Source organism: Merops nubicus, unplaced genomic scaffold (assembly GCF_000691845.1).
Source record: "Merops nubicus isolate BGI_N331 unplaced genomic scaffold, ASM69184v1 scaffold26020, whole genome shotgun sequence".
Lineage (NCBI taxonomy): Eukaryota > Metazoa > Chordata > Aves > Coraciiformes > Meropidae > Merops > Merops nubicus.
Window position 1 is genome coordinate 456 of NW_008581247.1, and position 26089 is coordinate 26544.

Consider the following 26089-nt stretch of genomic DNA (forward strand, 5'->3'; position numbering starts at 1 on the left):
GCAGTTGTATGAATGTCTATGTGGTACATCTAAATACCTTTAAAATATTCATTAGTGGAGTAGAATTGGACAACAGTAAAAGTGATAGGGGTGCACATATTTAGATGGACCACTGCAGCATTTCAGTATGGTCCAATGTTAAATACGCTTGCATGTGGGTTTCTGTTTTGTGTCTGACTAACTGTAGAGTGACCATCTGAATTCTTCCATAGTTTGAGGGGTAGCTCAGTCTTATGTCTCTTCAGTGTTTGTGAGGAACAAGCATAACTACTGCACATTTAGTCTCTATTTTGTCATTTGTCCTACAGAAGTGTGAGCATGGCATCCATGGAAGAAAACTTTCCTCGAGGAGGCATCCAGAAAAAACCCACAGAGGGAAAAACACCCAGCACAAAGTTAGAGCGAGACAATTTATTTGATGTATGTCCTTTGTGTGTTCCTGATTAACTTTTGTCAGTTCTTCCACTGTCAGAATATGACCTAAAATTATTCCTATCCATTCCTTCTTTAGTAAGCTATAGAAGGGACTTCCAGAAAGAGATAACTGCTGATATCCACCTTTCTCCTGATTACTGAAAGATCACTGATGTCTGATGCATGTTGAAAGTGATGACAGGAAAAATTCAGTCAAAATTATTGACCAGTCTTTAGCTTTTAAATTTTCAACAAATATCTTATGCTAAGATGCTTGTGTAGTGAGGCTGGTGTTAGTGGATGGAGACTAATTTTGGGCTTTCCTTTTCTGTTAGTAGAGTGTGGGGCAGATCACTTGTGCCACTCTTTTTTCCGTTCCCAAGGCTAAAAGTTTTATAAATTATCAGCTTCAGCCCAAAGGAAATATTTTGGAAGGCTTGCATATAGGCATATAGCAGTTAGAAAGGTTGTTCTCGTTTTTCTCCAATATTAGTATTTTCTTCTCATTTTATTCTTGGCAGTGGAGTTCTGCCTTAATGCAAAATTAATCTGTATCAACTTCGATTTTTTTTCCCCTCTTTCCTTGTAATCTGCTTTAGGTTCACCATGAAGAACAATCCCAGAAAAGAAAAAGGAGTCAAAGTGATCAAGGAAAGCAGAAAAAGTTCAAGGCAGGCAGCACAGCTGCTGCTAAAGATAATGTGGTGAATATTGAACCACTCACAATTGAGGTTTGTGACTAAATGTTTGATTTTGTGTGCTTCTCTTTTCTGGGCTGTCTAAGAATGGCTTTTTCTTCCTCACTAAACCTGTAAAATATATCAATGACTTGGGGCAAATGTGTATTTACCACCCTGTTCTGTCTGACTTGCCGAGGTGTTCACTGTTTGCTGTTCTTCCTGCTTTCCCAGGCGCTCTGTGAGGGGGTGTTGCTCCTCGGTTGTATAAAAGAGGTCAGTGACTATGAACTCGTTGTCAGCTTGCCCAATGGACTTTCAGGATTTGTGCCAGTGACTCATATAAGTGATGCCTACAGCAAAATGCTGAGCAAAGAGGTGGCCCAAGGAGAACTCCTGGAGGTGAGACCTTGGACTAGGGTTTTGATTTGTGCCTGGGAGCTAGGGACTGTTAGTAATACCTCAGAACCAACCCTGAGGTGTTGCTGAGGAGCATGGTTTCTGGTGTGTCACAGATGACTTGAATTTGATCGTCTGCAGTGCCTTACCCTTGTCTAAATAACCCTTAAACCTTAAAAACAGCCTGCTGAATGTTGATATTTGCTGCTGAAGCTAATTACTTGATCCCTGGCAGTAGGCAACAATGGGAAGAACTTAGGGAAGTGGTTGGCCAGTGATGTGAGGATGCAGGAGTTTCTCAGGGGCAGGTGGAGCAGTGCGGCCGTTGTGTGTTGATGCCTGCAATCTGCTGCTGTGTTGTGCTAAGATACACACAACGGTGTGTGGAACGGGCTTTTCCAAGCAAACTTTGCAATGCACTGATAATGCTGATTGCTATAAAGAAGAGGATGGAGTAATCTGCTGCCCTGCGTCTCTGGGTCAGTGCTTGCTGAGTTTTCCCAAGGCAGTGTGGAATGTGAGACCTTCCAAGTACACTAGCCTTTTGGTGGTGGTGCTAGATGCACAGCTGGGAGGTGAGGTTAGAGTCACAGTTGGATTCTCATCTGTAACCTCCTTACTCTGGCTCACACAGTATTTCTTTTTAAGCAAACCTTCCCAGTCTTGCTGACATCACATAGTGTCATCTATGCCTCTATATTGAAATCCTGGTGTTTGTGGCACTTTCTGCCTTTTATTGTAGTGTTGACAGAGAAATGGGACTTTCCATTTGGATTTCTATTTCAGAAGCTACTTTAGTAAGAAATTCTGTCCTTCTTGTATTATTTAATATTGTGAAATTTACATGATTCTCTCTCAATCATCTTGTTGGGCAGGACTTGCATTCTCTCTCAGACATGTATTCTGTAGGGACACTGGTCAGGTGCATTGTGACCAGTGTTGAGAAAAATGCTGACGGACGTCGGAGTATCAAATTATCAATCAACCCCAAGAAGGTCAATAAAGGTCTGAATGCTTCAGCACTAGCACCTGGCATGGTACGTGTTTTGGGTCTGTTGTTGCCTCTCTAGGCTTTGGAGGTGCCTCCTGCGCAGTGTGTCAGGGAACATATCAGTTTGTCCTTGCATGGGATCAGAGCAGAATGTGAAACTGCTGCCACCATGGAGACCTGGGAGGAGACGGTAGATTTCTTTGTTATTTATGCAGAGAATAATATTTAACATGTCTTGCAGAGGTGCTTAGTTGTTTGGTTTTTGTGTTTCCATCTGTGTGATTGTAGACATGTGCCCGAAATTAGAGCACCTGCTGGTTTTGAGCATCCCAAATTTTTTTACCTGCTGGTTTGTGAACTCCACTCATGCATAATTGGATAAGGGTAGAGTTGAGACCTCACTGCCAGATGAGCTGTGTAGTAAGAAAGAATGTAGTGCTCTCTCTGCTCCTATGGGAAACTCAGTTCTCTGTTCTTATGAAACAAGTGAGTACTTAGGTGGGGAAATTCTTACTAGATGTGCATTCTTTGAAGACCCATCTCTTTCATCACGTTACTGAATTGCAGTGTTTCCATCCCTACAGCTGCTCTCTGGCTTTGTGTCTAGTGTGGAGGACCATGGCTACCTCATTGATATTGGAGTCAACGGGACTCATGCTTTCCTTCCTCGTCAGAAAGCCCAAAATTACATCAAAGCAGTCAAGAGAGGTAAGAATCATAGAATCATAGAATCCTTTAGGTTGGAAGAGACTTTTAAGATCATCAAGTCCAACCATTAAGCCATTAAGGCTCTAAAGTCCTCTGCTAAAACAGATCAGAATCTGTCAGGGTTGGAAGGGACCACAAGGATCCCCCAGTTCCAACCCCTCTGCCATGAGCAGGGACACCTCCCACTAGATCAGGCTGCCCAGAGCCTCATCCAACCTGGCCTTAAAGACCCCCAGGGATGGAGCCTCAACCATCTCCCTGGGCAACCCATTCCAGGGTCTCACCACTCTCATGGTGAAGAACTTCTTCCTCATGTCCAGCCTGAATTTGCCCACTTCCAGCTTTGCCCCATAAGAAGTAGTGCAGGAGGAGCTGCTGGGGTTTAAATGGAAGTGGAGAATGACAGGGGTTAAACCCTGTTGTATCTGTGGTGTTAGTGCACCTTAGTGAGATTGGGTCAAGGTGGAGTCTTTGTGAGTTGCTGAAAGCAGGAGTTTTGTGGCTGATCTGCAGCAAGCTATGGGGTTTCAGCCTGTTTTCTGACAGACTGTGTTACTGTTCTAAGCCCATCTGTCCCTGCTGACAGTAGCTTTCACTTAGATTGAGAGGATTTCTAACTTAAAATAGAGGGAACTCTGAAAAAGCTTTGGAAAGAACAGAGGGGAATCCCTGAGTGCTCCTGGTGGAGGTGTTATGCTATGACTTGTCTTTGCAGGGCCTGACTTGAAGATAGGCCAGAACCTGAACTGTGTCGTTGTGGAGGTGAAGAACGAAGGGAGAGTGGTCCGTTTGTCCGTTGATCGATCAGAGGTGGCTGCATCCGTTGCAACAGAGCAACAGAACTGGACACTCTCTAATTTATTGCCAGGGCTGGTGGTGAAAGCTCGAGTGCAGAAGGTAAGCTCTATTTTGGGTTTGTTTTGTCAGGTTGGTTTTTTGGGTTTGTTTGGTTTTTTTTTTGAGCCTTGCTGGCGGCAGTGAAACAGGTGAAGTACAGCTGGAAATTTATGCCTTGAAAAATTTAGTATTTGAACTCAGTTACTTGACAGCAGCAAACACTGTCAGACACTCCTGCTTCATTCATCTATGTTCTGATCTATGTCCTGGTCGGGATGCCATGAGTATAACGGCTTCAGCTTGAAATTGGTGTGAAGCTTGAAGTAGAACCTGGCCTTTTCCTGGGTAAAGTATAAAGCAGGTTAGCAGTAGTCTTCAGAGTACATACAGCATTATAAAAAACCTAAAGGATGGTTTTTAAAAAACATAGCAGAATTGTGTGTGGTTTTCCCTGTCTCTTGTGATGTGCTTGTTGATTAGTGCTGTCAGTGCCTTTTTGTGAAAAGTGTGAATTGTTCTGGTCAAGCTGCATGAAAACGGAGTGCAAACTTCTTCTGCCATCTTTTCCTTCCCCCTCTTAGGTGGCACCCTTTGGAATCAAACTGAGATTTCTGTCTTCTTTCACTGGCATTGTGGATTTCATGCACATAGACCCAGAGAAGTCCATGAACTATTCTCCAGATCAAGTGGTAAGGAGGGTGAAAGATGACTGGAGTTGGTGTGTTGCGTACAACATCTCTTATCTTCTCCAACATTTCTGTGGAGCAGTCTCTGAAATCTTACTGATGGTAGCTGTTTTTCTCATCTCGTCTTTGAATTACTATCATGGCTGCTTTAGAGCTGTAAAGAGCAAAGCTATTCCTAAGGTAATGGAAGACTTTATTGGGAAGCATGGGAGACTTGCAAGTGGTAGAAAAATTACTTCTGCACTCATGTTCCCCTTGCTGCATTGGTACCAGGCTATTCTGTAAACAACAGACAAAAGCAGAAACCCTCCTTCTGTGAAGCTGTTAGAACAGAAGTGATGTTTTAGTAGTAATATTGGAAAGTGTTTGTACGTGGATAAAAGGTTCAGGTACCAAGCATAATGTCTAAAAGATGAGCAATGTGCTTTTCTCCTCTTTTGTCTACAAGTGTGTGTTTAATGAACATACTGCCTTTTCCCAGGTGAAAGCTTGCATCCTCTCTATCCACCCCACCTCCAAGGTGGTGCGGCTTACTCTGCGGCAGGCCTTCCTCCACCCTGGGGGATCCCCAAACCAGCTCTCCAATGATCGCATGGGGGCAGTGGTGGAGCAAGCAACAGTGAAAGCTTTCTACAAGCAGTTTGGTGCCATCTTTGAGCTTGATGATGGCACTCTTGCATTTGCACGGGTAAGTACTGGAGCTGTGAGGCAAGTCCTCCATAGCTATTGTGGCCTCCAGAGGAAGGAGGCTAAGAGAAGGTTTTATTTTCTACTCGTATGTTCTACCTTTGTGTGCTCTTTGTGAGACAAATACAACAAAATTAAGACAGCGTGGATGGTGTTTGCCAAATCGTATCTCCCCTTTTTTGGATTGGAATGTATGAGGGCTATTCTCCACTGCTGCACAGAGAGAGGGCATTAGAGGAACAGTTCTTGTCAGATGCAGCCGCTTCAACCTCAGGTTTGTATCAGTGCTTCCATTGTCCAAACACTAAATTGTAGTTTGTTTTGTTTTGTTTTTTTCTAGTTGAAACATCTTTCAAAAACGAGAAAATCCTTTAAACCTGGAGCATTTAAGGCAGGATACAAGCATAAATGTCGGATCATTGACTACAGCCTGATTGATGAAATGTGTATTGTGTCTCTAAAGTAGTAAGTGTTGTAGACTCTTCCAGAAAATTACTTGAAGGATTAGAAGGATGTGCTTGAGAGTGAAGAATAATACAGGGACTTGCTTTGCAGGACTGGCACTTCTCATTTGGGGTTTTTGGCTTGTATGTCTCTTGTTTCACATCAGGTTGTCTGGGCACCTTGCATATCCTCCCCGTACTATAGGGAATTAGGACACTGTCCTTATAGTTGGTGAGCTGAGGTCCAAGGAGGCTAAATTAACTTCTGCTGAGATCATGTCAGAAGACTGTGGCTGAACAGGGAATTGAACCTTGATCTTTCAAGTCTCAGGCCATTTTGTTTCTCCCTCTCGGTATTTCCCTCTGTGTCTTTAAGCAATACAGATCATAGGTTCCTCTTTCATGGAGCCATGACTGGTGGCTGTAACTGTGTGGCTGTCACTTGGAATGGAGCCTAGTGAACTTCACGTCCAGAGAGCTATTTTGGGAGTTGGGTTAGTTGGAGTAAAACACATAACTCTGGAGCTGTAGAGCACTAGAGTGTGTGTGCACTAATGGATATTTGGGAGGAGGCAAAGAGAGGACTCACTCCTCTTAGCGCGGATTTCCTTCTAGCTGACTGGTCATCTCTTCATGTGTCTTTCCTAGTCAGATTATTGAAGCACGAATTCTGCAATACCAAGATATCCACACAGGGGATGTGGTGCAGGTGAGCTTCTGAAGGGCTTCCACAGTACTGTGTGGCCATCATACCTAGAACACTGATCTGGCTAATATGCATTTCCTCTGCGTAGTATGTTCAACTTCTGATCCAGACTGGTCAGGTGAAAGTGAGGAAAAAACACATCTACTTGCAGGACTCGATTAATGGGATGTGATATTTTTATTTCTCCATTTTATTCAAGTTTTTATTCATGATGCTGGCAAGGCAATCAGATTATAGCCATGATCAATCATGTATTTATGGTCATGAATACATTCTTAGAAAGATTTGAGTGAAAGGAACTAAAACTTGCCTTGCACTCATAGTTCCTGTATAGACCATCAAAATCGGCTGATGAGCAGAAAATTACTCAGTTATGATTATTTTTATGTCTGAGTTGACTCATTGGATGTGTCTGTGGAAACAATCAGAGTTTGCCAGAGTCAATAGGTTTTGCAGAAGTAGCCTGTGCTTAACTAAAAGATGCTGTAAACCGACGTTATAAGATGTATAAGAGTTGATGGGTCAGGTTGGTTAGAGGGAGTCTGGGTTGGACTATGATTTTATTTTTTGGAATGTGATTAGGTTTGGTGATAATAGGTGATGCACTGTTTCCACTGTTTACTACCTGGGCACGATCTGCTTTTCATGCTGAATTTACTGATTTACTTTTTCCTATTTTGGGTTCTAGGGCAAAGTGTTTGCCCTGAAACCTATTGGGATGCAAGTGAAAGTGGCCGATGGGATTAAAGGGCTCGTGCCATCCCTGCATCTTGCTGATGTGATCCTGAAGCAGCCTGAGAAGAAGTACAGCATAGGAGATGAAGTCAAGTGTCGGGTGAGTTGTCTTCAGCTGCTTTACCCTCTTTTGTTCTGAGCATTTAGCAGCTGAATTGGTCAGTCAATGGCAGATGTGCTTTTTGGACCCTCTTGTACTATGTTCTTGTAGGTGCTAGAGTGCAATCCTGCAGGAAGGAAGCTGATCCTTACTCTAAAGAAAAGTCTAGTCCAATCGAAGCTTCCAGTTCTCTCCAATTATGAAGATGCAAAACCAGGTCTGATCACACATGGCTTTGTGGTGTGTGCAAGGGAGTTTGGTTGCATTGTGAAGTTCTACAATGACGTCAAAGGTCTGGTACCCAAGAATGAGCTGAGTTCAGAACCTGTATCTTGTCCAGAGAAAATCTTCCATGAAGGCCAGGTAATTAATGTACCCCTGCAACACATTGTGGTTGAATGCAAAAGAGAAATCTGTGGTTGAGTTGGCTTCAACATGGATTTTCCCCTGGAGTTATACCAAGAGATGTTTATGTCCTTTCACCTTAAGTAATAGTTGTGCTCTTTTTAAATGGATTAGGCTGCGAAAGGGGCTCTTCTTCGTATTTCACAGACCTGTCTTTGTTTCTAGACTCTCTGTTGTGTGCAGGAGGCACCATGGTATGTGGTATAGGGACTGCACTTGGTTGAGTTACTGAGATGTTAGTACAAGTTTGGGGTTCTAGGCAGCAGTTTCTTCTAAGGAAGTTAAAACTCTTTATCTACAGAATCAGAAGGATGATGTTTTCTGCCTTTGCATTATTCTTGTTTTCCTGTTTGTTTCAAATCCTGCACATCTTAAACCAGGCACGCTGGGAACTATGCTATTCACCAAATTCTGGTCTTTGTTGTGAGCAAGCTTATAGAGATCTCAGCCATCTTCATTATTTTTTCTGATGCTTTTGTTTGTCTTTAATCCTGCTGTTCTTTGGCTAGCTAAGGAGAGAGTTAATTTTCTAATCAAGATTTCCAGCTGCAGTTCTGGAGATGTGAATTCTCAATTCTGGTACAGACCTGCTACATACTTTTAGGAAATCATTTCATGATTATGTATTTCCATGTTCCAACTGTGTGATCAGAGGGACATTTCTTTCTGTCTGAACCTGTTAATTTATAGTCACTGACCTACTGTCCTTTTCCTCCTTGCGAGGGAAAAGCATGCTGTGTATGCATTCCCATATCTCATTTTGTAGGTGGTAGCATACTGAGGACCTGAATTAAACTTTTGTTTTAACTTTATTTACTGCAGGTTGTTAAAGTAATGGTCTTAAAATGTGAGCCCCAGCAGGAGAGACTCTTGTTGTCCTTCAGGTTATCAAGCAATCCTGACTCGGGTGACAAAGAGCAACATACTCCAAAGAAGAAACAGGAAGTGAAATATCAAATAGGAGAGGTATTGACTCTAATGACTGCTCCCTATTTTACCTTTTCCTACTTGTTTTCCAAATGATTTGGTATCAATCTGAACAACTTTGTTTCAAGAAAAACTGTTGGTGTTTGGGAAATAGTATTAAATGTGCGTTTCTTATTGTGTGGTTGGCCTCCTGGATCAAAACCAGGATATCTTTGTTATCAGAGGTAAAGGAGTCCCAGGACAGTCCTGGAGGTGCCAATTAGTGCTCCTACTCTTAGGTGGAGTCCTCCTCCTTCTGCAGACTGCTGATGTTCTCTCTCACCCCAAAGCAGCTGCCTTTGCACCCTTGAAAAAGACAGCTTTAGAGAAGTGTCATTAAATGCTTTTCTGTTGTCTTTGGAATGAGCACAGTTTCCAACACCCTGCAGATATTGCTCATGCAGGAGCAGGACACTTCTAATCTTGTTTAAATTATTCCCTTTACCCTTCAAATAAAAGTAACGACCAAGAGTATGTTTCTAGCTCTTGATTTCTCTGGGAGCTGAGAATCACTTTATTTTACTACAAATGCTGGCACACATTTTAGGCTCAGCCCTGTTGATGTGAGATTTTCCTCATGTATATTTGGGAGGCAATATCAGAGACCCTGCATCAAAAGGGATGACTTCAAAGACACTTGGAATTTTGTATCACTGTATTTGTTCTCTTTTCAGATGGTTGATGTGAAAGTGTTGAAGAAGAAAGAAAACGGGCTAGAGGTTTCTATCTTGGAAGATGAAGGCAGTGTGATAGCCTCGATTCCCACAGTACACCTCTCTGATTTTGTTGGTACCTGCAAGCTCCTGTGGCATTGTCTTCAAGAGGGAGATGTCCTGCCCAGAGTTATGTGCCTAAGTGACAAGGCAGAGCGTATTGTATCTTTTGCCACCTCAACTAATCCAAGATAGTGGGGGGAAGGAGATACCTGTCAGGAATCCAGAGTATCTGCAACGAACAGAAGATACACTAGATAGCATGTTGAAGTAGAAATGCCTGCCAAGTTGGCATTGCTTCAAAGGGCCATTATAACTTGCTGGTATTAAGAGTGAGGCTCAGTTGCTGCTAGAATCCCATCAAAAGTAGGACTTGGTTGTGAATTGACTGGTTTTCCCAACCAGCTTCTGAGCTTTTAATCGTATCACAACCTTAGCAAAAATTGTTCTGTTTTTATACCAAAGTGAGACTGAAATATTGGGAGCTGACATTTCTTCTGGTGTGAAGCATGCATCTTTAACGCTGAGCAGCTTGAGAGACGTCAGTTGCTAAATTTTGTTGCAGAGATCAAGACAGAAATTGGAGTTGCAGTATTTTGATCTGTACTGTCTAATCTGCAAAAATGCTCTAGCCTGACGGTTAGCAGCACCAAGAGCTTTGCTTGGTATTGGGCTCCTTTCTTTTGTCTTTCTCATTTTCCCTAACTTCATGTTCAGATCTTGAGCAGAAAGGCTGCAGTGATTTCTGCTGTACAGGAGGAACAAGTTGCAAGAAGTTTCTCTGAAATCCAGCCTGGGATGGTGTTGACTGGTTATGTGAGGAATGTGATGCCCTTTGGAGTGTTTGTGGAGTTCCCTTTTGGTGTGACAGGACTGGCACCCAAAGTGGTAAGCAATGCACTCACTTCAGTGAGCAGCATGTATGTAACCAGGCATGCTCAAAACATGGTCTTTAGCAAAGGTACAGTAGCACGGAGGGAACAGCAGGGCTGTGGATCCTGCATTTGCAAAGCAACCTTCATGCAAGTTAAAATTCACTTAATTAACTTTAATTCACTTCCAAAATGAAACAGAGGTTTTTATTCAAGTTAGCTTAAGCATCAACAAGGATTTCATGTGTCTCAAACCCTTCTTCTGAAGAGCACTGCAGGTGGTGGATAGCGAGCAGCTGTGCTCAGTAACCCTTGCCCCTTTGTTTCCTTTGCACAGAGCATGAGCGACAAGTTTGTGACGGACACCAAGGACCACTTTGTGGTGGGACAGACTGTGATTGCGAAGGTGATGAGCACTGATGAGGAGAAACAGCGTGTGCTCCTCAGTCTGAAGGTGTCAGAGTGCAGCTCGGGCGATTCTGCTGCAGAGAGCTTTGCCCTGCTGAATCAGTATTTCAAGGAAATGAAGGAAATCAGAAACTTGTTGAGAAGAAGAGGTAAAAGATTGCATGTGTTCTGCTAAAGGGGATCATATCACAAAAAAGGTTCTCCAGAGGAACAAAAAGGAGAAACCATTGTATTTTAAGTGAAAGAAAGGTCAGTTCAAGCAAAGATTTGGTTTCCAGGAGAAGCTTATTAGAAGAGGGATGCCTGTGCAGTGTCTGCCATTGACAAGAAGGGGTTTTGGAACTACAGCTGAAAAAAGTGGAAGAATCTGCACTTTTCACTGAAGTCTGCTAGGCCTGTTACACTGATTTTTGGTTAAAACTTAGGGAATTAAAAACAGGGGGATAACTAGACAAACTTGAGGTCCATATACCAAAAGAGGAAGGGACATACAATGGTAGAAAATGATGGATTTGTTGAAGGGCCTGTGAAGGTCCCTTAAAGGTCTCTTGAAGGTCCCTGTGAAGGAAAATAAGCAAGGCCAGGGCAAGATAGGCTTCGGTTCACAGAATATCCATTCTCTAGCCTTGGGAGACACTTTTTTTGGTATGAATATTTGTAATAACTTTATGAACTGATCTAAATTTTAATCAACTGAGATGTGTGGCAGTAGTTTCACTGTTTAATTATGTGTTACATGAAGCATTGTATGTGTTTATTTCTAATTTGGCAATGGTTAATTTTTTGGTAGTCTCCAATCCTGTGTTTTAAGAGCCTAGATCTGCAGACCTGATTTCTTTGGTCAGTAAACAGCTGTTAAACTCCAGAGAGCTTATGGGTAAAAAGGACATTGGGCCAAGCTGTGAAACTTATCTAATGTGCCAGTAGAGCTGTAAGCATATGGTTTTTAGTGTGTTTGTGGGGGGTTTTGTTGTTGTTGTTGTTGTTGGTTTTTTTTTTTTTTAAGTGGGAGGATGACTCAAAGTCCAGAAGGAGGGACCTGTGCACCTGAGTGAATTGCCACAAAGCAGCAGCAAAGCAAAACAGGGTGGCCAGCACCCAAACCTGAATTTCTCCAGATGTCTGAAAAGAGGCTGGTGATAAGCAATACAGGAGGCTCTTTTGCCCGAACTCATGTATTGGCAACAGGCACTTAAGACCTACCCCTGCTATTTACTTAGTTTAGGAAAAACAGTGCTGGTGCCTGGATACTTGGGTGGTAAGCGCATAGGAGTCAGAATAGACATCATGTCAATTTTCTGTACTCAGAGGTGATGGAAGGACAGAAGATGACTGGAAGTGGCATGAGTCAGGGCATCAATGTCACTTACTGTGACATTAGAAAGGCTGGGCAAGTTAGCTGTCCAATGGTAAAGCCATGATCTTTTTCACCTCTGGTGTTTTCTGAAGAATAGTACATCTGTTTAAAATGAATGATGCTTTTGGAGGGTTAAAATAATAAAGGAGAAAGCTGATTTAAAAATCATTTCCTTACTTGCCTATTATATGCTGCTGGCAGCAGGTGCTCTCATGTTTAAGCAAATAAGACAAGCTTTGTCCATCAAAATAAAGAGATATCATTGGCAAGAGTAACATGGTATTATTTATATGCATAGTGTATTTGCTGGTAATTCATAAGTGCTGAGAAATTACCATTTCCACCTTCATCTGACAGTGCTTTTTTAACTATGACTGTGCAGGACACTGGCATTGTTTTTTACTGGCAGTTGAAAACTGCTCCTGATGTACTTCTGGTGCAGCAATCTTTATTTGTGCATGCTGTGACCATCACGTTGCTTTTTATTGTTGATACGTGTGCATGGCATGCCTGATTTTCACAGAGGGGTATTTCAACCACCCTGAGCCTTAACCAGGATCAGCTTAACTAGAAAGTAAATGGATAATTATGCTGGCACTCAAGTGCTTGTGGTAACCCAAATCTAATACACACACCAGGATGAGTTTGTACAAATAGATTTGCCTACTGGTATTACAGGTTTGCTGAACGAATCCTGCAGTAAAGATTTTCTCACGTGCTGTTTTTTCTAGTGTGAGGGATACTGGATGTATTGCAGTTGATTTTTATCAAATTCTAACTTTGCCTTTTTAGGTTCTTTTTATATCCAGTAGTGGTTAATGGTTTGTTTCCTGTAATTGTGAAGTGACAGAGCTGTTTTGTGGTTTTAGTATTAAATGATTTTGCTTTCACCTTTCTCTATGTGTGATGCTGTGTGCCAGTGTTTCTATGAGATTGGAAAATCTTCTCTACAAAGTTATCAGATCCTTAATGAAGTGTTTCTACTTCAAATAACTCTTAGAATTTACATTGTGTTCCTACACCTTCAGGACCCTAAACTTGGTTTCCCATTATGAAGGTGACTATAAATGCTTGTTTGTGCACTCTTGAGCAAATGCGAAGGCTGGCTTTGTTTTGCAAAGAAACAACATGGGTAAAAGTGACTTCCCACTTTTTCTTCCCTTTACGTAGGAGAGCCCAGTGTGGCCCGAGTCCTTTGTGAGTTGGTGCCTGGGAAGGAGCTGCAGCTGGTGGTGCAGGATGTGCATGAGGATGGCTCAGCACTCTTCAGTGGCAGCAGTGTCACAGGCTTGACTGTCACAGCCACTCGCTACCATTTGGGAGGTGAGGGTCTTTCCTTTGTATGCTTTGGATTTCACTCCTGTAGTCTGAAATTTCCATTCTGAAATAGTATTCTGATCGGGAACTGACGTGGGAGGAGTCTGATCAGAGTAGGGATGGGCTTGAAGAGTAGTTTAATTTCATAGTAAGTTGCCAACCCACTTGCATGACTTGGAACGTATCATTTAAACCTACCTGTGCCTCTCTTACCCCATATGTAAATCAGATCTAATCCTGCCTCTTTCTTGGGTGTCTTGTAAGGTCTAGTTTGTGCTCTGAGATCCACAGTTGAAGCATACTGTAGATGTTGACGTTTTGTCTACAAGCTCCAGCTTTCTGGTTTTTTTCCTCTTACTTCAGAAATATGTTCATTGGAGTATGTTTTATCTGAGATTGCTGTTAATTTTTCTTCTAAGTCAATGTGACTTTAAAACAGGACTGCAATTTCAGTACTTTGCAATTTAAAAATTAAAGCAGAAAAGTGCCATATTATGCATAACTGAAGAAGTATGTGCTGAGATAATGAATAAACCAATGAAACCAATATAAACCAATAACTTCAGCAGAAAAATATCCCAGCATTCTGTTCAGAAGAGTTTCTTTATTTCGTTAGAAACAGATAGACTGGTGATGATTTTGTGCAAATGTGTTAGCATAATCTTTTTTAAAACTTATATTGCTTTGAATTTGTGTTCAGTCAGCCTTGTCTGCATTATTTAAGAGTTGCATATTCACCAAATCAGTTCAGTTTTTCCTTGAAAGTGTCAGACTTTCTCCAAATAAACACCCCCACCCTTTTTTTTTCCCCTTCCTTGATGTTGGAGGAATCTGTTCTTTTCTCAAAGATACTTATTATATATTTGGTACTAAGTTGACTTAGTTACAGTAACTTTGTGACAATTAATAACTTTAGCAGTCTTTTTATTACTATGGTCTTCAGGAACTAAACTGAGCTACAGGCAACCCCATCTTGTCTATTATTATGTGCCAGTAGCTTAGTTGCTCAAAATTCTTCACTGTCAGGAAGATAATCTTATTCTCATTTGTAGACAAAAATATTGTTCCTGGTGAGAAAATGAAGGCATTGGTTCTTCATGTGGATGTCCTCGCATCAAAGGTGTATGTTTCTCTTCGGGAAGAACTGTTAAAACAAAGAGGCAAGCAAGTATGTGCTCAGTTTTTGGGTTTATGTGTTTCTGTTCATCTAGCAAACCTGTTGATTAATGAAAGGAGGGCTGGGGCGGGGTGTTGGTGCTGCTGTTTCTGCTTTTAGAACTGCCGCAGGGAGAGTGGAGGGAATCAAAATCTCAGCAGGAGAAGTCACTACCTCCATTTCTGTCTGTCAGCTCACAGAGAACTCCCAGCACTCTGCCACCGTGCAGCACATAGCAGAAGAGTTTGCCCTCGTGTCTTTGGAAACAGGCCAGCTGGCAGCTGTCCCCATAGCGTCTCACTTCAACGACACCTTCCGCTTTGACTCGGAAAAGCTGAAGGTGGGACAGACAATCTCTGCGACCTTAAAAGCGGTGAAGGTGAACGACCATGGAGTCTTGCTAGCAGTACAAGGCTCAGCAAAGAAGAACGTTTTCGTAAGGATCCGGAATGAGTCTGAGACGGCATTAGAAGAGATGCTGCTTGCTGTGAAACACTCGCTTTCCCTGGGGGATACTGTTACTGGTACTGTTAAGTCTGTCAAACCAACCCATGTCACAGTTGCTATTGATGACAAGCTGACAGGTTCAATCCATGCATCCCGGATTCTGGATGAAGTGCCTATAGGCTCTTTTCCGACATATACTCTGAAAGCTGGACAGAAGGTGACTGCTCGAGTCATTGGAGGCAGAGAAGTGAATACTCAAAGGTGGGAAAACATGCCCATAATGTTGCTTCTTGGGGAATGCGAGGGGTGAAACGGTTCCTCCATTCAGATGATCTAGGCTGTTCTGTCTGTCAACAGATGCTGTTACAGCTGCCCTTGCTGGAGTAGTTGAGGCCTGAGGAAATCTGTTGTTATATTCTATGCCAGATCCAGGTTTCTGTGAATTAGGTCTCTACTTGTGTCACTGTATTTATCTTTAGCGTAGATTGCAAGAAAAAAAGATTTCTTAGTTCTTAAGCTCCAGAGGAAGCCTTGAATACAAGCAGGATTTGGCCCCAGGGGCTAAATTTGTCAGAGTGTTTTGGGTACCTACACTGCCACTGAAATAGTACTTGGAAGAATGGGAAGGCTTTGTTAGTTTTAGAGAGTTTACTTTTTTTTTTTTTTACCAGTTTAGAAGGCTTACAGATGGGTGGCTGGGCCCTGGGGGCATCATTAGAAACTTTGGTCCTTTTCTTCTTCTTTAGGTACCTGCCCATCAGCCATCCACACTTCACACAGTCCATTCCAGAGCTCAGCATTCGACCAAGGTAAGTGTTGGCCTCTGTGCTGTCTGCAGATGCTTCACGGAGATTCCTTCCCTTGTTTCTCCCCTTTGTAAAGGAGCTGACCATGAGTGAGTACCTCCACATCTATGTGGTGTGCCAAGGCCTCTTACTCTCTCTTTTACACTAACTCGGGTCTGAGAGCTATATCAAACCTCACAGTGCTCTCCTAGCGCATGATTTCCTTTGAATGTACTTTTGGCTTCAGGTTCTGCCAGTCTGGACTCTGACATGTCCATTCATGTCAGAAGGATTCTGCCTTAAATCCAGGGAATAATTGATTCCCTGCAGAAGGATGCAACTGGGGAGGGGATGGAGATGAATGTCACAAAGACATTGTCACAGTAGTACTGGCTCACCATAATCTTCTGGCTTTCTAACTCCTATCTTCATCATTAGGACCAAAGCTGTCTTACTGATGTCCTCTTTTTTTGCAAACAGTGAAATAGAAGGGGAAGTCACAGCAGTGCTGAACCTTAAAGAAGACAGTATCCTCAAGAAACTTGGACTCTACAAAGTTGGACAGACAGTCACATGTTTTGTGAAAAAGGTGAGGTCAGAGTCTTTCAAAGAAGTGTGCCAAGGGAGGCAGCAAGTGAGGGTGACCTCGGTGGCCTTAGCTGAGTCCTAAACACTGACACCATTATGGTCTTCATTAACTGTGGGAGTGGCCCATGCAAAGTGCAGTGTATTTTAGGGAGAGCAGAAGAAAGAAGTCACATTTTTAATACTTGATGGAGTCAAGCTGACTTATCTTCTTTGATATGCCTGCTTGTTGCCAGCAGATGCTTCTCACCCTGCACTCTAGGAAAACAGCCTTTGAGAAATGGAGTATGCCACCAGTACAAAGTACACCCAAGTGATCACCTCACTGCTGATCCCCTGTGTGCACTTCCCTGTGAACCACAGCAGTGCTTGGCTTGTAAGAGTAGAAGCCAAATGACCATTTTTGCTTGGTGCAAGAGCCAGGACTGGAGTAGTTCTTTCTAGCCTTAAAAATTAGTGAATCCAAATAGAGAAGAGTTTTTCCCCAAGGTCTCACACTGTCTTCTCTCTTTATTTGGTATTTTCTCAGTATAACATTCTCAAAAATTGGCTGGAGGTAGAAGTCACCCCTGACATTCGAGGAAGAATTCCTCATCTGCTGCTGTCTCTGAACACCAAGGTAAGAGGTCATTACAGATGAGCTGCACAACTTTTTTTCTGTGCACATGGCTGCAAGTAATGACTGTGGACACTTCTGACATCCATGGGAACTCAGAATCCAGGGCTCTGCCCTTTAGGCATCACTGCCCCTCACTGACAAACAAGTAATATGCTTGTAGCTAGTTTGGCTCAGGATAGCAAAGCTGTTGGAGCAATGCTGGGCTATCAGTCAAGTGTACACACCAAAGATGCGTCTGGAAGGTGTAAAGCCTATAAAGAAACACCAGTCAAAGTTGTGCAAAGCTCCTTTTCCGGTAACAAGTGGAAATCTGTCTTTTCTTTCAGGTCTTAAAACATCCAGAGAAGAGCTTCAAAAATGGCCAGGCAATATCAGCTACAGTGACTGGAACAGATGTCACCGAAACAAACCTCTGCTTGTCACTCACAGGTATAGTGGAGCCTTAACAGCAGGACCCTCCCACATACGATGCTTTACTCAGAGGTGGGCCTTCACTGACACCTCAGGTGAAGATCTTACACTCTAGAGCCAAGCTGTATCTCCCTGAAGGTTAGAACTAACCCCTGGGACCCTGACCCAGATGTAGCAGCATGAGAGGTCAGATCTTTAGACTAAGGAATCACTTTCCTGCTGTCTCAGACTGAAGCCCTTCTCTGAGTCCTTATGAACGTATTACCTTCTGATCTCAGGCAGGAGATGATACATTTGTCAACATCTGTCAGTTATTCTGGATCCTGGAACTGTGCAACTAGGGAACCTTGTCTGGGCTACCAAGGCAAATGTTGCTGTGAACTGAGAGAGTGCATAGAGTGCACCTTACCAAAAGTTGATGAATTTAATATGTGACTAGGCAACTAAAATCAGCTTCACTGACTCGCTACCCCTGCTATTTTCCTTGCATACTTCTGAAGTATTACGAAGTCCTCTCCCTTCTTCACTTTTTCCAGGAATTCAGTTGCTGGAGCAGGGCACCACAACTGTAGGCATGGTAACAAAGATGACTCCACACGTTGGTTTGACCATTGCTCTGCCAGGTGGGAAGACTGGCAAAGTCAGCATCTTTCACCTAAATGATACTTACATGGAGAATCCTCTGGGTGACTTCAAAGTTGGCAAGATTGTCAGGTTGGCAGTTCTCTTCCTTGTTCCCTTGAGCTGCAAGGCTTGGAAATACCTCCCCTTAGTGACAGACGCTTTGCTGCTGTAAGGTGATGTCAGGCCTGTAAGGTTCAGTCTGTGGCCAAGAAGTAATGCTGACTTATGACTTTATATGCATTTGAGTGAAAGACTTGTATTTTTATGTGTGAAGAAGCCTCTTTTCAACTGCCCTTTTGGACTGTGTTTTGTAGCTACTCACTTACCTAAGGGGCTAATGAGACTGAAGCCAGTTATCCCAGCTCTGCTGTGGTTCTGTGGGTTGTTTGGCAAGGCAATCATCTTTACATTTGCAATGCACAAGTAATTGCATTTCCCTACTTCACAGACTTGTTTGGGATTCTGGAAAGTGCAATGGACCAAGCTGTAACAATCTTTAAGTCTTTTGTACTAGCAATAGAGACTGGGTAAAGCAAGTCAGTATGGTTCAAAGAAGTCGTTTAGCTGGTTTCATGAACTGCTGTTGTGTCAGGCTGGTTTGTGTTAGACAGCAAGTGCTCCAAGGGACAGAGTGGTTTATTTCCTTGAGAACTTCATTCTGCTAATGGAAAGATATGTTTTCTGCCTGTGCCTGTTTTTTTTAACAGGTAAATAGCTTTCTGTTTTCTCCCCTTACTCTGCCATGCAGGTGTTACATCCTCTCCAATGAGAACGGTAAAATCCAGTTATCTCTCCGTCAGTCCCGGTATGTGACATCCCTTCAGTCTGCTCATCTCCTGCTAGTGAAGAAAAGGAGAGTGAAATATAGTAGCTGTTGGTTTGGGTGGAGCAGTGTGAAGTGTTAAAATGTCAAGGACTAAATATTTTTTTTAAGGAATGAGACTTGTTCCTACTTCAGAAAGGTTTTCCCTGTGTATTGGGAAGCATGGAGGTGTCTGACAGTTAATGTAGAGCTGAGCAACTGGGTTCAGTTTTAATTTCTGTTTATCATGCTTTCTAGACCTGACGTAACTTTTTTGTTTGTTTATTTGGGAAGAAAGGGGAAGTTCCACCATTGAATTTGGGATACGAATGTTACTTTTCAATGTTGCGCTTGCACAGCTTTGGTTAAATAGCAGACTTAGTCCTAAATGTCTCTTAAAACTGAGCCTCTTGCTTTGTCACCTTTATGGAACAAAAATGCATAAATTGTGGGGAATGAAGTATCTTAGAAATAAGTGGGTAAAACCAAATCAAGCCAATGCTGTGCAGAATTTCAGGCAGCATTTTACTCTCATTTTCTTAGTGTCAGAAGAAGCCAGGCTAATCTGTTTTGTTTGGCTTTGTTTACAGCAGCATGTCTATTCCCTAATGTTATGCAGAGCTTGGCAGAGGTGCAGATAGTCCATTAGCATATTTGAATAAACTGAAGGGTGTCTCTGATCCAGTACATTTTCCAGAAAGTACTAGCTCTTGTTAATATTGATTTCTTTTTTTTTTATATCCAGAGCAGTATGTGGGTTATTCAGATGAGTCCTTTAACTTCTAACTTCTCTTTTCTTTCAGGCTAAACCCAAAGAGCAACAGCAAAGTGGAGGACGTTGAAATAACGTGTGTTAAGGATGTTAAAAAAGGCCAGCTAGTGAGAGGCTATGTCAAATCAATTGGTCCATCAGGTGTATTCTTTGGGTGAGTAACCTACAAAAATTATTCTGGGAAACGAGGAGTCTTGGAGAACTTATTCTGAACGTATGATACCGGAATCTTCTTTGGGGGAGGTCTCTGGCGTAATGCAATGTCGCAAAATTAGTTTTCTCCAGGGAATCAAGATGTTATTGCTGCTTTCTTGAGCCTATAAAATTAGAGAAAGTTTGTGTGATACTATATAGAACTGGTGGTGCCACAGATATAGTTGCTGCACATTTTTTTTCCCCCCTTTCCCCTCACTGTGGAATACTTATTTTTGGTTGTCGTCTTCTCAGCTTGTCCACTTCTCTTCTGGGCCGAATCTTGTTCCAGAACGTTTCCCCGTACTTTGTACAGAAACAATCCTTATATGAAAAGTACCTGCCTGAAGGAAAGCTGCTCACGGCCAAGGTGCTTGGGTAGGTCCCATGTTCTTTAAAAGGGGCCAGGAATTATTAGAAAGCAGACAGTGGAGGAGGTGAGGATGGAAAGAAGGAGGGTAAAAGCTAGGAAGATTAGAAAGAAGTTCATATCCTTGCAGTCATTGCAAATGCTCTGGTTTTATTTTTGTTTTTTTTTTTTTCTCTTCTGCTTTCTGGCTACTCCTGGCAATGCACCACAGTGTAGATGGAAAACATATTGAGCTCTCTCTCCTGCCAGAGGACACTGGGATGTCAAGTGTCTTGCCTGAATCTCTAGGCCTACCACGATATGGTGCAGAGGAAGAGAAAAAAAAGGCAGATGATAGGGGAAAGAGAGAAGAGCTTAAGCTGAAGACAAAACGGAGAAGAGGAAACTCTGAAAGTGAGCAGGTATGGATGTTATTGCACAGGACATACTGGATTTGGCTGGCCCAAATACTGAATAGAAAGGCCCACTAGGATCAGGGTGAGGAATTGTACAGGACAAGAAAAAAAAGATTAAATTGCATTGGAAACTAGCAAATATCAGAAACTATTCCATTTGGGTAGGAGTTAATTGAATTAGCAGCCTTTGTGGCCAGTCCTGTTGGTGTTGGCACCATATGTAGGTGAGCATGGATTTATTCTCTGTTTTCTTTATGTGCGATGACAGTGAGGGATGATGTGTCAGGGCACTAACATCTCTCCACTGTCAGGCTCTTTACTTTGTGAATAGAATTGCTTTAAGATCATCCTAGTTGTTCACCTCCACTGGCTGACATCATTTTACCTTGTTACAGGAGGCAAAGCCAAAAAAAAAGAAGACTGGTCCAGCAGATGAAAATGACAGTGGAATTGAGGTATATTACCGGGAGGAGGAGGATGACGACCAGGAGGAAGAGGAAACTAAGGAAAAATCGAAGGTGAGAAGTTTGGAGGAGAAACTGAGCCTGAAATGACTTTCCAGCACTATTGAGAGGTGTCGGTTTTGACTCAGATGACAATAAGTATCACTGCTGCAGATAGGAGTGACACAGACTGGTGTTTGTGTCATCCAAAAACGGCTTGAGATGGATGGAGTTTAAATTACAGCAAAGATGACCAGATTTTTAATGGTTTTGATGTTGGTCTGTTTGCAAGTGTAAGAAGTGAATAGTACTGGCCAGAGCGAAGCCACAAGGGAACAGCAATAGTCTGATCTCAGTGCAAAAACTTCAAATTCAACCCAGGCAATTCCGTGTCTTTCTCCAAACAGGTAAGGAAACCTGGTGAAGCTCCCAGGCTTCAGGTTTCCATAGGCTTCACATGGGATGAGGATGTGAATGCAGGGAATATGCCTGTGCTGAACCAGAAGGAGGAGAGCTCAGAAAGCGAGGAGGAGGAGGATCTGCAGTCGAAGGTACTGTGTGCTAGTGTTGCTTGCACAGGATGCCACATGGTGGCTCTGATGTGATTTACATGTCTTGTCTGTCTCATAGAAAAGACTTTTAACCCAGGGAACATCTCTGAACAGCTAATCCAGAACTTCTCTAGCTACCCTGAGCGCTGGGCTTACCAGCAGATAACTCTGAAGCAGAGAAGAAAAGGCCCTATTTTAGCATGGCTGCATGAAAATAGGGCTTCTCGTGTTGACATGCTAAAAAAAGAATTATTTAGGCTCAAACGAGCATTTTCATGGAATTAAAATTTTTGTATTTGACATCAGCTCTGTTTATTTTTCTGCATGTTGTAAATTTGCATGAAAACCTGGAGATAAAAAACCTTTTCAAATTATAGGCCTTTCCTTTAGAAAAACACAAAAAAAATTTCTTCTTTTATGCTGTTAATTTTTTAGAAGAGTTTTCCAGTGTAAGGAATTCAGCAAAATCGGAAGCAAGCTGATTAATTGCTTTCATGTTTGCTCTTCAGGATTCCCCTCAAAACTCGTCCCAGTAAAGGCCATGCGTGGCTGATGCTTTTTTGCCCAAGGTATAGCTGCCTTGTGCAAAGAACTATGGCACTGTCAGGTCTCAGTTTAGATCTGAGTCACCCTAGTGATCCAGCAATGTACTCCAGCCTTGCAGAATTTTTCCCCATGTATCCTGGATTTTTAGAGTGGAAGGTGGTGGTGAGCATTGACTTGGAGGGTAAAGATGGAATAAAGAGAAGAGAGGTGAAATGTGAATCCTGCAGTTGGGGTGCAAGATGATCAAAGTCCTTGGTCCCTCCATGTATTTCACTAAAAGAAATCAGATTCCATTCACTGTTGCTCTGTTACACAATTGACCTCATCTTTTCCTGTGACAACTGCTTAGCCTTGGACACCCTGAGGTCTGGCTGTGCTTTCACTGGGCCTGCCCCTACCCACTGGAGCCATCTTTTCCCCAGTCCTCCTTTTTTGCTCTTACAGCTGAAGAAACAAACAAAGAAGGAGAAGGAGCTAGAGAGGCAGAAGAAGGAGAAGGAGCTCTGCAAATTAGAGGCAGCTCTGATGGACCCAAGTAGACAGCCCCAGTCAGCAGATGACTTTGACCGCCTGGTGCTGAGCAGTCCCAACAGCTCCATCCTCTGGCTACAGTACATGGCTTTCCACCTCCAGGCTACTGAGATTGAGAAGGCCAGAGCTGTGGCAGAGAGAGCACTTAAAACAATCTGCTTCAGGTAATATGGGGCTCTGCCTGCCTTTGGCCCAAAGAATAAATCATGGTGAAGTAGTTGTGGTGGGAGAAGAGCGTTGCTGGTGTCATCAGAGTGTGTGCATGTGTGGAGTGGCAGAGTCTCTTTCTGTGAGCTCAAAAGAATTAAATGGTAGAATTGTCAGCTGGCCTTTTGAAGATCTGGCCCGAGTTACTACAGTTGGCCTGCAGCTGACTTGCTGCAGCTCCTGAGTGCACTAACTCCCTGAGGTATCACTAAGTGCACAGACACACTTCTGAGCAATTGGGAGGGTTTGGAAGAGCATAATTGTGTCAGTGATGCTGTCCTTAAATCAAAATATGAAACAAACTATGAAGTTCTTGTTGCTTTTTCCATAGGACTACACACTTGTCTGTTAAGTCATCTCTGCAACATGATTAAGTATATTGTACTTTCTTGAATCGTCCTTGTGGCTTTCAATTACAAACAGTGGTTAAAAGTTGTAGTGTGAAACAACTGGTGTGTTCTATTCCAAAAGTGGTGTTTCAGTGAGCAGTATATTCCCTTCTTTTGTCCTAGAGGCAGGCTAAAAGTCAGTGAATCTTTGTAGGCTGGTTTGCAAAAAGCTGATGAAGGCTGGTAAAAGGTTAAATACTCTTGCTCACATCTGCTTTAAGGGAAGAACAGGAGAAGCTGAACGTCTGGGTAGCTCTGCTGAACTTGGAGAACATGTATGGCACTGAGGAGACACTGATGAAGGTCTTTGAGAGAGCTGTTCAATACAATGAACCTTTGAAAGTCTTCCAGCATCTTTGTGACATCTATGCCAATTCTGAGAAGTACAAGGTAAGATAGTGCCAGCAGGTCCCAGGCACATGTCCCACTCAGTCACACCAGTAAACTACCACTGCTGGCTGTAGAAGCTGTCAGATGTTAGGCCTGTCCTGTTCCTAACTGGGATTAATAGTTATGATTGACAGCAGGCAAGGGACTATTGATACTTGCTTTTCTGTCATAAGCGTTTGGAGATACCTGGGCCAAGAGTAAGAGTTTTATAGCTGTGAGGCCTTATTATGAATCTGTGTGATCTAACCCAGCTCTGCCCTTCCAGAAAGCAGAAGAATTGTACCACACAATGCTGAAGCGTTTCCGTCAGGAGAAGTCCGTGTGGCTGAAATACGCCTCCTTCCTCCTGAAGCAAGGTCAGACTGAGGCCACACACAGGCTTTTGGAGCGTGCTCTGAAGGCTTTGCCCACCAAAGAACGTAAGCATTCTCTTCCCCATCCTTAATGTGGACCATGTGTTGACAGGTCTCCCATGAATGACTGCTCTCTGATATTTCTGCCTGTGACAGTGTGATAAATGAAAAGTTGGTGCTGAATTTACTGCTCTTGACTCTGAGGGGAGGAGAGATTTCAGCCTGGATATTCGTGCTAAATCCTCCTGTAACAGAGCTTGCTGTGATGGGCAAAAGCAAATCACCCAAAGCAAAGATGACTTTGAGTCTTACAGTCCTCTAGAAAAGTTTGGTTTGTCTAGCCCCAGGTTTGTGAGGCTGCCCATGAATGCTGAAAGATACATTTTGAATGCAGGAATAAATTTCTGTCTCCTGCAGAGAGATTAAATGGGAAGTGAACTGTGACCCTTCTTTCTCCCACTCTGATCCCACCTTGGGCCAGAACCACTTTACAACAGAACCTTTTGTCTCTGAGTAGAAATGGTGCTGTCCCTGTCTGCCTCTGTTCTGTGTAATTGTCACTCATGTTTGTTCATAGGGAAGAGAGGTGCTGTGATACCCTAACATGTCATTACTTGTTCCAGACGTGGATGTCATTTCAAGGTTTGCACAGCTGGAGTTCCGTTTTGGGGACCCAGAACATGCCAAGGCCCTCTTTGAGAGCACCCTCAGCAGCTATCCCAAGCGGACAGACATCTGGTCCATCTACATGGACATCATGATCAAACATGGCAGCCAGAAGGAAGTACGGTGAGTTGTGCTCCGGCAGGCGGGGCAGGGACAGAGCACCGTGCTTGGGGCAACACCTGAAAAGAGCAGAGGTACCCTGCAGCATGAGGTTGTACAGGGCTTCCCGGAGCAGAGCAAAAGAGAATTTTGTCACATAGAGAAAGAAAAATGGGGTGTGTGGGAGTACTTATCCTTGCCAGGAGGGAGGAGACTCCAAGGGGATCCATAAGGCAGAGAGGGACTGATCTTTAAATAGTGGCCTGCATGACAGAAACTAGAGGACTTGAACCGAGGTTCATCTGTCCCTCTGGAGGGATTGCCTTGCGTCTGAAGGGTGAGATCAAGCCCTTGTGTATCTTCTAACTTAAAATGGAGAAACATTGGGGTGTTTTCTTTTCTGAGAGTTGACAAAAGGAAGTCCAGCTTCCCTCACATGCACTTAATGAACACAGGGTCAAATACAGTGGCTGGATCTTGGTTTAATTTGACTAGCTGCTGTAGAGTTGTGCAAACAAGTAGAAGGCTTCTACTTCAAGGTTTTGGCCAGTTGTCAGGAATCTCTTTTTTCAAGCACTAGCACTTCACAGCAGGTTGAATGTCTCCCCTGGCTTTCTGCTCTTTGTTCAAAGGCAGGATTCGGGGATTGTATTAAGTGCTGTCACCAGCACAGCGACCTGAATCACTTTGTTTTCTTGCAGAGACATCTTTGAGAGGGTCACACACCTGAGCTTGGCACCAAAGAAGATGAAATTCTTCTTTAAACGCTACCTGGATTATGAGAAGAAATTTGGTACAACAGAAAGTGTCCTGGCTGTTAAAAGAGCAGCACTGGAGTATGTGGAGACTAAGAGTTCCCTTGCTGACACCTGAGTATGGTGCAAGTAAAAGCAGAGACTCAGGTCTCCATGGTGCATGGGAACTGAGAGGTGTGGAGTTCTGCCGTGAGTGTCCATGGACAGTATTTTTGGACAGCATTGGTCTATGACCAAACCAAAGTGGAAAAAACAAACAAAAGGAAAAGATTTGATAAATGTTTGCAGTTTCGTCTGGGTGTTACAAATAATCCTAGTCTGTTGATGACTTTGAAGACATATTTTTAAATATAGACTGTTTTATAATCAATGCAAATGCCAGCCATACCTGTTCTACTTTCCTGGGGGAATGGTGCAGCTAGGACCCACTATTTTTAAGTATAGCAATGTCTTATAAATTGATTTCTTTCTCTGTTAAGACAGCAGAGAAGATTTTTGCCTTTCAGCTGAATTAACACTTGGAAATATTTATGTCAGGCACCTTTGTGCTCCCAGACATTGGCAGAGAAACACAGAATTG

At 42.9% G+C, this 26089-nt stretch overlaps 1 protein-coding gene across 1 annotated transcript; it reads left to right on the plus strand.

The window, feature by feature from the left end:
- The first annotated feature begins 318 nt into the window (after window positions 1-318).
- Window positions 319-25879, plus strand: PDCD11 (programmed cell death 11). The gene is made up of 35 exons (XM_008949373.1): window positions 319-420; window positions 1014-1145; window positions 1326-1493; window positions 2366-2527; window positions 3066-3189; window positions 3905-4086; window positions 4608-4715; window positions 5194-5400; window positions 5740-5864; window positions 6491-6551; window positions 7237-7383; window positions 7495-7746; window positions 8611-8754; window positions 9429-9629; window positions 10185-10355; window positions 10677-10896; window positions 13278-13427; window positions 14474-14589; window positions 14771-15285; window positions 15771-15833; window positions 16290-16398; window positions 16924-17013; window positions 17340-17442; window positions 17961-18138; window positions 18797-18853; window positions 19654-19776; window positions 20070-20192; window positions 20396-20585; window positions 20975-21097; window positions 21430-21573; window positions 22564-22814; window positions 23468-23636; window positions 23902-24055; window positions 24613-24778; window positions 25456-25879. Exons 1-35 carry the CDS (start codon window positions 319-321, stop codon window positions 25625-25627), a joined length of 5502 nt encoding a protein of 1833 aa, XP_008947621.1. The 3' UTR covers window positions 25628-25879.
- The last annotated feature ends 210 nt before the right edge of the window (window positions 25880-26089 follow it).

Coding starts and splice junctions, on each gene's coding strand:
- PDCD11 (XM_008949373.1), top strand. CDS start 319: ATGGCATCCATGGAAGAAAACTTTCCTCGAGGAGGCATCCAGAAAAAA. Junction 7,384..7,494: donor GAGATGAAGTCAAGTGTCGG/GTGAGTTGTCTT, acceptor ATGTTCTTGTAG/GTGCTAGAGTGCAATCCTGC. Junction 17,443..17,960: donor CCTCTGCTTGTCACTCACAG/GTATAGTGGAGC, acceptor CACTTTTTCCAG/GAATTCAGTTGCTGGAGCAG.